This window comes from Telmatherina bonti (assembly GCF_933228915.1).
Source record: "Telmatherina bonti genome assembly, chromosome: 13".
Taxonomy (NCBI): domain Eukaryota; kingdom Metazoa; phylum Chordata; class Actinopteri; order Atheriniformes; family Telmatherinidae; genus Telmatherina; species Telmatherina bonti.
The window spans coordinates 34961582-34973405 of NC_136611.1; the positions used below are offsets into that span (position 1 = coordinate 34961582).

At 45.9% G+C, this 11824-nt stretch overlaps 1 protein-coding gene across 1 annotated transcript; it reads right to left on the bottom strand.

Annotated features, from left to right (window-relative positions):
* Positions 1 to 102: 102 nt before the first annotated feature.
* Positions 103 to 6473, bottom strand: endog (endonuclease G). The gene is made up of 6 exons (XM_079251053.1): positions 6279 to 6473; positions 2587 to 2780; positions 2374 to 2515; positions 2190 to 2299; positions 2038 to 2119; positions 103 to 521 (listed from the first exon to the last, which is right to left on the bottom strand). Exons 1-6 carry the CDS (start codon positions 6447 to 6449, stop codon positions 324 to 326), a joined length of 897 nt encoding a protein of 298 aa, XP_079107179.1. The 5' UTR covers positions 6450 to 6473; the 3' UTR covers positions 103 to 323.
* Positions 6474 to 11824: the final 5351 nt, after the last annotated feature.

Below are 11824 nucleotides of genomic sequence, written 5' to 3' on the forward strand. Positions count from 1 at the left end.
GCCTGAGTTGCTTCTGTCGTACAGATCAATGACATTGATCACACACTGATTTCTCTTGAACCAAAAAGCTCAGAATCAAGAAGAAGCCATTTAGCCGAGCAGAGTTCAATAAACTGAATTCACCTCAGAAGTTCAGACGATTAAAAAAAAATTATATTTACTTATTTATTAGTTGACATTTAAATAAATCCTAGAAAACGTCTTTTGTCTGAATTTAATCGATACATCCCAGTTGTATTGATTAGTCAGATGAAACAGATACGACTGTGGTTCGTTGATCAGCTTGAGCGGAGGCAGCAGCAAAGGATTGTGGGTAATGTAGTTCATCTGGCACCGATGGCCTGCAGGCTGCTCGTCCTTTTCATGATGTTTGGAACGAACAGGAGTCCTGATGCCCGCTCGATGGTTTCTATGGGAACCAGGAAACGCTCCAGAGGAACCTTGTCATCCACCGGTTCGTTTGGTAACACGTATGACCGAAGTTCTACTCCGCGGCCGTCCGCCTGCTCCAGGATCACAACCTGGGGGCAAAACAGGAACTTTCACATAAACGCAACTCTTTTCATCCAACAAAGAGCTGAAAGACGAGCTGATGTTGCAGAATGTCCCAGTATGATCTGTCCCAGTCTCCTCCGTCCCAGTCTGATCTGTCCCAGTCTCCTCCGTCCCAGTATGATCTGTCCCAGTCTCCTCCGTCCCAGTCTGATCTGTCCCAGTCTCCTCCGTCCCAGTCTGATCTGTCCCAGTCTCCTCCGTCCGTGACATTACACAGAAATCACTTCTCCTGTCTCACATCGTATTAATCATGTTTTGCTCAAAAAAAAATCTGGTTCACACTAAAAGGCCTTTTTAGATTCATTAGAACACGACTGACACACCTCTTTATTTCATACACACTGCTCAAAAAATAAAGGGAACACTAAAGTAACACGTAGATCCAAATAAATGAAATATTTTTATTAAATACTTTGTTCTTTCCATAGTTGAATGTGCTCATAACAAAATTACACAAAAATTATCTATGAAAACCAAACATATCAACCCATGGAGGTCTGGATTTGGAGTTCTACTCCAAATGAAAGTGGAAAAACACACTACAGGCTGATCCAACTCTGATGTAATGTCCTTTAAACAAGTCAGAATGAGGCTCAGTAGTGTGTGTGTCCTCCGCGTGCCTGTATGACCTCCCTACAACGCCTGGGCATGCTCCTGATGAGGCGGCGGATGTTCTCCTGAGGGATCTCCTCCCAGACCTGGACTAAAGCATCCGCCAACTCCTGGACAGTCTGTGGTGCAACTTGGCGTTGGACCACAAACTATATATTATATATATGAATTATTTAAATTTTTATTATTGTCTCTATTTGCAAAGTTCCACATTAGTTATATGTGTAGAAATGCAGGTATATATTCCAAGTAATGGTGTGTGGAAGTACGGCTTTATTCTGATGGGAAACAGTTGAAAAACTCTAAAAAATGGAAAAACTTTCATGGAGCATTTTTTTGCATAACTTTGGACTTCTGTCCGACTGTTTAGGATTGGACATATACGTACTTTGTTTTGCTCCTTCCGTCCTATTTTTATTCTGAAAAGTTCTATAAAGAATAAAATAAATCTGTCCCAGAGGAATTATTGTTCTCCGCAGGACAGGCTGGACATCCGGAACATTCTCTAGACTGAGACTGCTTTCACACCGTACTTTAAAAACAAAGTCACTCTTCACCTGAGGCAGGAAAATCTGGATCTGCATCAGATCGGATCAGTCTGGTTGATCCGATTCCTATCAGAACAGCTTCCTCCCTGTCCAGATCCATTTATCTCACACACACACACACACACTTTGTGTTTACCTGCAATGCGGATGAAGAGGCATTTTGTTTTGTGGTTCGCTTGAGACGAACCGTGAAGGATAAGTAGTCCGTCCAGAACCAGCAAAACTGAATGCAGAAGAACCAACCTGCCCTTAAATCACGTCAACTCAACAGGTGGACTGGCAGTCAGCTCGCGGTTATGACATCATCACAGGTGAGGCTCACCTTGAAGAAGTGCGTTGGCACGGCAACGTGGTTCCGTCCTATAACTTGGTATCGTACGTAGAGTTTCCCATCGGCTTCTTGCCTGAAATGTAGGTAAATCAGATGATGTCATCCGTTGGCTTGGAACTCCACACACTTCTGATTCCAGTTACCTGGGCAGGTAGAGCGGGCCGGTGCAGACGTAGACGTTTAGGTATCGCTTGGTCAGAGAGCGGCAGAGCTTCTCCAGGTTGTTCCAGGTGTTTTGGTTCAGGTGGGGGTTCTGGACACACATCCGATGAGCAGGCGAGTTAAAGGACCATCCCAGCTGAAGAGCAGCTGGGTTAGTGGGCTCACCTGTGGAGACACGTTGCTCAGGTAGAACGTGTCGTCCATGGCTTTCTGACTCCACTTGTGATTGGCGGCAGCAGCCAGGTGACCTCGGTCCAAGCCACTCCCCTTGTAGTCAGCGTTCGTAGCTCGGTGGAAAACGTGCACGCTGTGGACAAAGAGGACGCCGTCAGTCGCCTGACCTCGCACTTGGCTTGTCCTCCGGCGTTTCTGCCTCACCTGTCGTCCTCTTTGAAGTCACAGAACTTCCTGTCGGATGTGCCCGTCAGAGCGGCGGGGTTCAGCTTCTCTATTACCCATGATGCAGTGCGTGTGCGTGGGTCATATGATGTCACGTAGGACTCCCTGGTCTTGATGTTGGCCATTGAAGGGAAGCCATATTTCATCACTGCTCCTGAAGCACCTGGACTCACCTGGATGAGAAGAAACATCAGGTAAATGAGACGTCATCCATAGCGACACACACACTCACACTCATAGCCCGACAGGCACATCAGGGGTTCTGTGTCTTGCCCAAGGACACTTCGGCACATAGCCAGGGGAATCGATCTCCCGACTTTCCAGTTTATCCTCCTGAGCTACAGCCGCCTGCTGTCTGTGTTTACAAACGTGCTGCTGGAGCAGGAAGTGATGAGGAGGATGAAGCAGTCGGTCAGATCAAACAGCAGAACAGGAGCCAGAACCTCCGACCAGTGGAACCAGTAAAAGGTAATAAAGGGTTAATATACCCTAATACATGACATTGTTGTTAATTAGTGTTTCCCTGGTTTTGTTACGGTGCTTAATAATCCCTCTTTTCTGTCCCGTCCAGTCCAACCAGCTGCTGCCACCTGAGATTCGGTTTGCACTAACAGACAACACACAAGCAGGACAACTACATCAGTAATCACTGCCACAACACAACCACGGATAAATACAAGGATTCAGATCAAGCAAATCAAGTCTTTTAAAAGAATGAAAAAGAATTAAAACAAGTCAGGATGGAATGAAATCAAGATGATCTGATTCAATGCATCAGATATTTTCCCCTGTTACTTATTCAGATTAACAGTTATTATAACTCATACAGAGGCGGATCATGATCACTTCTGAACCGGATCCTGTTTGCACCAGAATGGACCGGATCCTGTTTGCACCAGAATGGACCGGATCCTGTTTGCACCAGAATGGACCGGATCCTGTTTGCACCAGAATGGACCGGATCCTGTTTGCACCAGAATGAACCGGATCCTGTTTGCACCAGAATGGACCGGATCCTGTTTGCACCAGAATGGACCGGATCCTGTTTGCACCAGAATGAACCGGATCCTGTTTGCACCAGAATGGACCGGATCCTGTTTGCACCAGAATGGACCGGATCCTGTTTGCACCAGAATGGACCGGATCCTGTTTGCACCAGAATGGACCGGATCCTGTTTGCACCAGAATGGACCGGATCCTGTTTGCACCAGAATGGACCGGATCCTGTTTGCACCAGAATGGACCGGATCCTGTTTGCACCCGAATGGACCGGATCCTGTTTGCACCCGAATGGACCGGATCCTGTTTGCACCCGAATGGACCGGATCCTGTTTGCACCCGAATGGACCGGATCCTGTTTGCACCAGAATGGACCGGATCCTGTTTGCACCAGAATGGACCGGATCCTGTTTGCACCAGAATGGACCGGATCCTGTTTGCACCAGAATGGACCGGATCCTGTTTGCACCAGAATGGACCGGATCCTGTTTGCACCAGAATGGACCGGATCCTGTTTGCACCAGAATGGACCGGATCCTGTTTGCACCCGAATGGACCGGATCCTGTTTGCACCAGAATGAACCGGATCCTGTTTGCACCAGAATGAACCGGATCATGTTTGCACCAGAATGGACCGGATCCTGTTTGCACCAGAATGGACCGGATCCCGTTTGCACCAGAATGGATCGGATCCCGTTTGCACCAGAAGGGACCGGATCCCGTTTGCACCAGAAGGGACCGGATCCCGTTTGCACCAGAAGGGACCGGATCCTGTTTGCACCAGAAGGGACCGGATCCTGTTTGCACCAGAATGGACCGGATCCTGTTTGCACCAGAATGGACCGGATCCTGTTTGCACCAGAATGGACCGGATCATGTTTGCACCAGAATGGACCGGATCCTGTTTGCACCAGAATGGACCGGATCCTGTTTGCACCAGAATGGACCGGATCCTGTTTGCACCAGAATGGACCGGATCCTGTTTGCACCAGAATGAACCGGATCCTGTTTGCACCAGAATGAACCGGATCATGTTTGCACCAGAATGAACCGGATCATGTTTGCACCAGAATGGACCGGATCCTGTTTGCACCAGAATGGACCGGATCCTGTTTGCACCAGAATGAACCGGATCCTGTTTGCACCAGAATGAACCGGATCCTGTTTGCACCAGAATGGACCGGATCCTGTTTGCACCAGAATGAACCGGATCCTGTTTGCACCAGAATGGACCGGATCCTGTTTGCACCAGAATGGACCGGATCCTGTTTGCACCAGAATGGACCGGATCCTGTTTGCACCAGAATGGACCGGATCCTGTTTGCACCAGAATGGACCGGATCCTGTTTGCACCAGAATGGACCGGATCCTGTTTGCACCAGAATGGACCGGATCCTGTTTGCACCAGAATGGACCGGATCCTGTTTGCACCAGAATGGACCGGATCCTGTTTGCACCCGAATGGACCGGATCCTGTTTGCACCCGAATGGACCGGATCCTGTTTGCACCAGAATGGACCGGATCCTGTTTGCACCAGAATGGACCGGATCCTGTTTGCACCAGAATGGACCGGATCCTGTTTGCACCAGAATGGACCGGATCCTGTTTGCACCAGAATGGACCGGATCCTGTTTGCACCAGAATGGACCGGATCCTGTTTGCACCAGAATGGACCGGATCCTGTTTGCACCCGAATGGACCGGATCCTGTTTGCACCAGAATGGACCGGATCCTGTTTGCACCAGAATGGACCGGATCCTGTTTGCACCAGAATGGACCGGATCCTGTTTGCACCAGAATGGACCGGATCCTGTTTGCACCAGAATGGACCGGATCCTGTTTGCACCAGAATGGACCGGATCCTGTTTGCACCAGAATGGACCGGATCCTGTTTGCACCAGAATGGACCGGATCCTGTTTGCACCAGAATGGACCGGATCCTGTTTGCACCAGAATGGACCGGATCCTGTTTGCACCAGAAGGGACCGGATCCTGTTTGCACCAGAAGGGACCGGATCCTGTTTGCACCAGAAGGGACCGGATCCTGTTTGCACCAGAAGGGACCGGATCCTGTTTGCACCAGAAGGGACCGGATCCTGTTTGCACCAGAATGGACCGGATCCTGTTTGCACCAGAATGGACCGGATCCTGTTTGCACCAGAATGGACCGGATCATGTTTGCACCAGAATGGACCGGATCCTGTTTGCACCAGAATGGACCGGATCCTGTTTGCACCAGAATGGACCGGATCCTGTTTGCACCAGAATGAACCGGATCCTGTTTGCACCAGAATGAACCGGATCCTGTTTGCACCAGAATGAACCGGATCATGTTTGCACCAGAATGAACTGGACCGAACCGGACGTCTGTACCCTGATTTACCTGCTTCAAATGGTTGATGCTGTGGAAATTAATATTAAATAAACTAAACTGTGTGAAACTGAACTGAACTGCCTCCTGGTGAGAGAAAACGGCGTTGATCAGATGAACAGATCATCCAGTAGATCGATGATTTTATTGATCATTAACAGGATGTGGGGCTTGTATTAATCACGTGACCCAGATGTTTTTCTTCTTAAATAAACTTCTGAAAGATCTCGCGCACGAGAACCAGGACCAGTCTAAACCTTCACAGGGTCCTTCAAGGTCTTGGTGTGACGTCACACTCACCGCCAGTTCGGAGGCATGGACCGACGGTACCGGTAGGACCGGAATCCGGCTCAGCAGACCGGACTCCTCCTGCACCTCATGCCGGCTTGCGTCGCTCAGCAGGCGGGTTAAAGATGCTCCGAGTCCCGCTCCGACCAGCAAGGTCAGTCCAGTTCTGCAGAATCTCCTCATGGTGCTGGGAGATCAGCTGACGCCCGCTCATGACGTCATCTGTACGCGCGCTTCAAGAGCCTTGTCAATATAAGAAATATTGGATTGAAATTGGGTATAAATCATATTAAAGATAGATTTTAGGATATTAAATACATGTAAAGATATAATTGAAGCCATTAGGAAGCATTTTCCCCACCGCTGTCACTGGGCTGATGAAACCATCACTTCTAAATACTCCGTCAATTATTGGAATATCGATCAATGAAAAGACAAATAATAAATATACAGATAATTTTACTGAGGTAAATATATACTCAGAGTAAAACTACACCTGAGGTACAGTTTAGCTATTCAGAAATAGGCCTACACCAATTTACACCAATTAGTTGGTGTAAAACCTGGTCTGACTTCTTTTTATCTCAAATTCCGAAACATACATTTTAAAATTAAACACATTTACCCTGATTATATTAATTCATGTTTATTTATTTATTTATTTATATTTGTGACGATACTTATTGCAGTGTTGAACCAGAAACATAATCTCCATCGTCGTCCCTGTGTTTCGGAATGAAGAAAAAATCATATTGGAAGACAAGGATCCTTCTGTATCATTTTCCCCAAAAACATAAGCTGTAAGTTTAAATTTAATGACCAAATTATTGACTTCTTCAAATAAATGGGCAATATTCCTATACTTGTATTCAGATTCACAATTTCCATAAAAAATAAACTAAATAAAAAGTGGACTTCAAACTGAAACTGAATGGCTTTCATTCATTGATTCTTATTTGTCGTTCTGATGCACTTTATTTGTGTCAATATTCTCCATTGTTTGTTTGTTTGTTTGTTTATTTATTCATATATTTATTTATTATTGTTGTTATTATTCCTCTTTTTTTCATTTTACTTATTTAAAACTTCTTTGTTTGTGCTGATATTCTACATTTCTCTCACTTGTCCTGGCTATGTTCGATGGAAAACATTGACAGCTGTGTGTGTGAGCATGTGTGAGTGGTGGATAGCAGAGAACAGAGACCTTGTAGTGGCTTTCACTGATTGGAGTAAAAGAACTTACTCCGTCTGGACACCACCAAGTCGAAGGACCTGTGGTGTATCTCATGAGGTCAGAAACAACGAGCCAGCCAGTCTGCATTATTTGGGGAGGAAATCGTGACTGCGCAGTGGTAACATTACATGGGGTTGGTTCTACACCAGCTGTGATGGACTGGCCACCTGTCCAGGTGTACCTGCCTCTCCTAGGAACTGCTGGGATAGACTCCAGCTTACCATCAATCCTGAAGTGGACCAAGTGGTTAAGAAAATGGATTGATGGTTCTACACTAGAAACTGGATTGGCCTTGCAACACAGAACCAGCATACAGGAAAGGCCTGGGTTACAGCTCAGGTCCTTGAATATCTGCTGTGCTGCAGATGTTCTATCACACAGTCATTGCAACTAGGGACGGGTGACATGATGTTGTATATCATGTGGACAATAGAAAGTGTCTGTTTTATAAGAGGCTCTATCGTTTACGCCACGATAAGCTGCTTTACTGCAGTATTTTATGGCATGCTGTTAATGTATAAACAAACATGGAGGAAGACGGGAGCAAACGTGTTTCAGAGGATAATTCACTAAAAGATGACCAGCCAACCCAAACTGATGATCTTATTCGTAAAAGGGGAAATTTCTGTCTGGATGCAGTTTGGATATAAAAGACCGACGTGGAGCCGACAACAGACTAGCTCACAGTCCCAATAACGAACTCAGACACCACTAACTCATTTTATTACCTGCGCAGAAATCAGGATAAAGAATACAGAACAAAGAATAGAGTCAACCAGCAAAAGCAGCTTCAAGTGGAGGCGAAATAAATAAACTCCAGACACAAACGCTGCAGCAGGTATTACCTGTGGAACGACATACGGCCATAGTTCCCCCAGATGGAAGGAGATCACTGCTGCCGTTGCCTAGCAACATCTGATACTTAATTGATGACTGATGCAACATTACACAGTTTTATATGGTTATGTATATCGTTATGGGGATGTAAAATGAGCTATATCAGGATGTGAGATTTTGGTCACATCGCTCAGCCCTAAGTGTAAGTTTGCTTTTCTAAACTGCTGGGGGGCATTATGCACACTATTGTCTGCTGTTATGAACAAAGGCTGTAGATGTCTGGAAAAACTGATGTCTGGTTGAAAAGGACAGTTCTGTTCTGGGTAGGGAGCTGTGCCCTGTTATAACTGTATTGGAGCTTTAGATAAAATGAAATGAAAAATACTTTATTAATCCCAGGCAGTTTCCAGGGCCTTAGGTATGGGCATCTGTCTGTACTTCTCTGGCACTCTCTTCATGGTTGTACCCTTCTGGAGTTCTGACAGTTGACTAACTTCCCTTCGAGTTGCCTTGATCTTGGTTTCTAACCTCCTCTTCCATGGTGCCTCCTTCTTGCCCCTGATGTTATGAGTACAGCATAACATGGCTCAGTGGTTTCAGTGATGGTTGCGGTAGCACGTCTTTACAATTTGACAAATTTATTAAAAGAGCAAATGAATGAAATTAAATTAAATTAAATTAAATTAAATTAAATTAAATTAAATTAAATTAAATTAAATGGAAAATACTTTATTAATCCCCAAAGGGAAATTCAATATTGTAGTATATAATAATAATAACTAGAGGAGGTTTTGTTCCGGAGGCTGATGGCTGCTGGCAGGAATGATCTTCTGTATATTTCAGTCTTGCATCGGACCTGAAGAAGCCTCTCACTGAACACACTTTGTTGTTTCATCACTGTGTTGTGGAGAGGGTGTGAAGAATCCTCCATCATCTTCATCAGCTTGTGCAGCATTCTTCTTTGGACAATCAGCTCCAGCGGCTCCAGAGTTACTCCAAGCACAGAAGCAGCTTTCTGGATCAGTTTGTTGATTCTCTTCAAGTCTCTGGTTCTGATGCTACTACCCCAGCAGATGCTGCAAAGCTGACTGCACTCTCCACAACAGACTTATAGAAGATATGCAACATCTTGGTGCAGACGTTAAACCATCTCAGCTTCCTTAAGAAGTACAGTCTGCTCTGACCTTTCTTGTAGATGTAGTCAGTGTTGCATTTCCAGTCCAGTTTGTTGTCCAGTTTGAGTGTGCTCTCTGGAGCAGGTATATGATGGCATCTTCAACCCCAAGTCCATTACGATATGCAAACTGGAATGGGTCCTGAAAGGTGTTTACTTGCTTGTTGAGGTGAGCCAGTAAGAGTCTCTCCAGGACTTTCATGATGTGAGATGTCAGGGCAACTGGTCTGTAGTCACTTGGTTCAGCTGGTTGTGTTTTTTAGGCACTGGAACAAGGCAGGAGGTTTTCCACAGCACTGGGACTCTATTTAGTCTCAGACTGGTGTTGAAAAGGTGCTGGAGAATCGGACATAGTTGTTCTGAGCAGGTCTTGAGAACTCTGGGACTGACACCATCTGGACCTGCAGCCTTGTTCTGGTTCAGTTTCTCAAGTTGCTTCTTAACCTGATTGCAGGAGACAAACAAGGTGGAGGTCTCAGGATGTCCTGATGTGGAGGGAGATGAAGCTGTGTTCTGGTCCATGACTGAGCTGCAGGGTGACAGATTGGAGGCGTGACAGGAAAGCAGTGGGCTTATGGAGGGTGTGTGGTCTGTTGGGCTGGAGGTAGGGGGTGAACTGAACCTGCTGAAGAATATGTTCTGCTCATTAGCTCTGTCCAGACCTCCATCAGGCTGGTCCCCCTTTAACTTGAAGCCGGTGATCTTCTTCATTCCAGACCACACATCCCTCAGGTTATTCTGCTGGAGCTGACTTTCTAACTTCTTCCTGTAGTCCTCCTTGCACTTCTTAGTTTGTGTTTTAAGTTGTTTTTGTGTTGCCCTCAATAACTCCCTGTCTCCATCCCTGAAGGCTTTCTTTTTGATGTTCAGCAGCTTTTTCAGATCCCTCAGGTGATCCAGGGTTTGTTATTGGGGAAGCACCTCACTGTTCTTGTTGGGACGATGCTGTCCACACAGAAGTTTATGTAATCTGTCACACACTCAGTCATGGCGTTGATGTCGTCTCCATGAGGTTCACAGAGGACGTTCCAGTCTGTAGCTTCAAAGCCTCCTCTAAGAGCATCTTCAGCTTCAGCAGACCAGATTTTGATAGTCTTTGTGATGATTGGTTGCTGCTGAACGATGGGCTTGTAGGTGGAGGTGAGAAGAACCAGATTATGGTCAGATCTTCCTAAAGGAGGCAGGTCAGAACAACTGTATCCATTATTCATATTTGCATAAAATAAGTCCAACATCTTATTTTCTCTGGTGGAGCAGCTGACAAACTGCTGGAATGTTGGTAGAGTTGCAGAGATGGAGACGTTGTTGAAGTCTCCGGAGATCGCCATGAATGAGTTTGGATGCTGTGTTTGTAGCCGAGCAACGACGGGGCTGATGATGTCACAGGCTGTGTCTGGTGCGGTACCAGGTATTATATAAACCGCTACCAGAATAACACAGGTAAACTCTCTGGGTAAATAATATGGACGGAAGCTCACAGCTAACAGTTCCATGTCCCTTGTGTATATCTTCTCCTTGACAGTAACATGTCCAGGATGACACCAACGCTGGTTAACCAGCACTGTAATTCCACCACCCTTTAGCTTTCTGCTGTGTTGTCTACTGCGGTCTGCACGGACCGTTTTAAAGCCCGGTACAGACACATTACAGTCAGGGATGTGTTCATGCAGCCATGTCTCGGTGAAGCACATAATAATGCACTCTCTGTATTCTTTCTGAGACCTTGTTAGCATCTCGAGCTCGTCCGTTTTGTTAGCTAGCGATCTCACGTTACCCATGACGACGGTCGGGAGAAATGGTTTAAATCTCCATCGCTTTCTCCTTTGTCTCACTCCCCGTCTGCATCCTCTTCTCTTTCTTTTCAACTCCATCGGGATTTGATGTGTTGTTTCGCTGATAATCCTGATTTGGGAGAGTTTAATCAGTTGATCCCAATTGTAAACAAGTCTTTCGCTGCCATGGAGACCCATCATAACAAGTCTTGAGAGAGCCAAAAATATGCAGAAAAATCCCCCTTGCAGCACACCCTCTGAACCGGCATGAAATCTCAGAAAAAAAGACCTAATTTGAGGTAATATCTATGTGAGAAGAGTTTGTCCTTTTTAAAAAAAAAAAAAAAAAAATCACGATAGCAAGTCTGAGCTACTACAATTTGCTGCCAGCAGACGGCTCCATCTAGATGAAGAGGAAACAGCAGGACGGTGATCAGGGCCGCATTTACTGACTGTTGGACCCCTGGGCTGAGATGTTCTGTAGGTCCTGTCCTGTCTTCCAAATGTACCAAGTCTCATAAATAATATCCAGCTCTACACT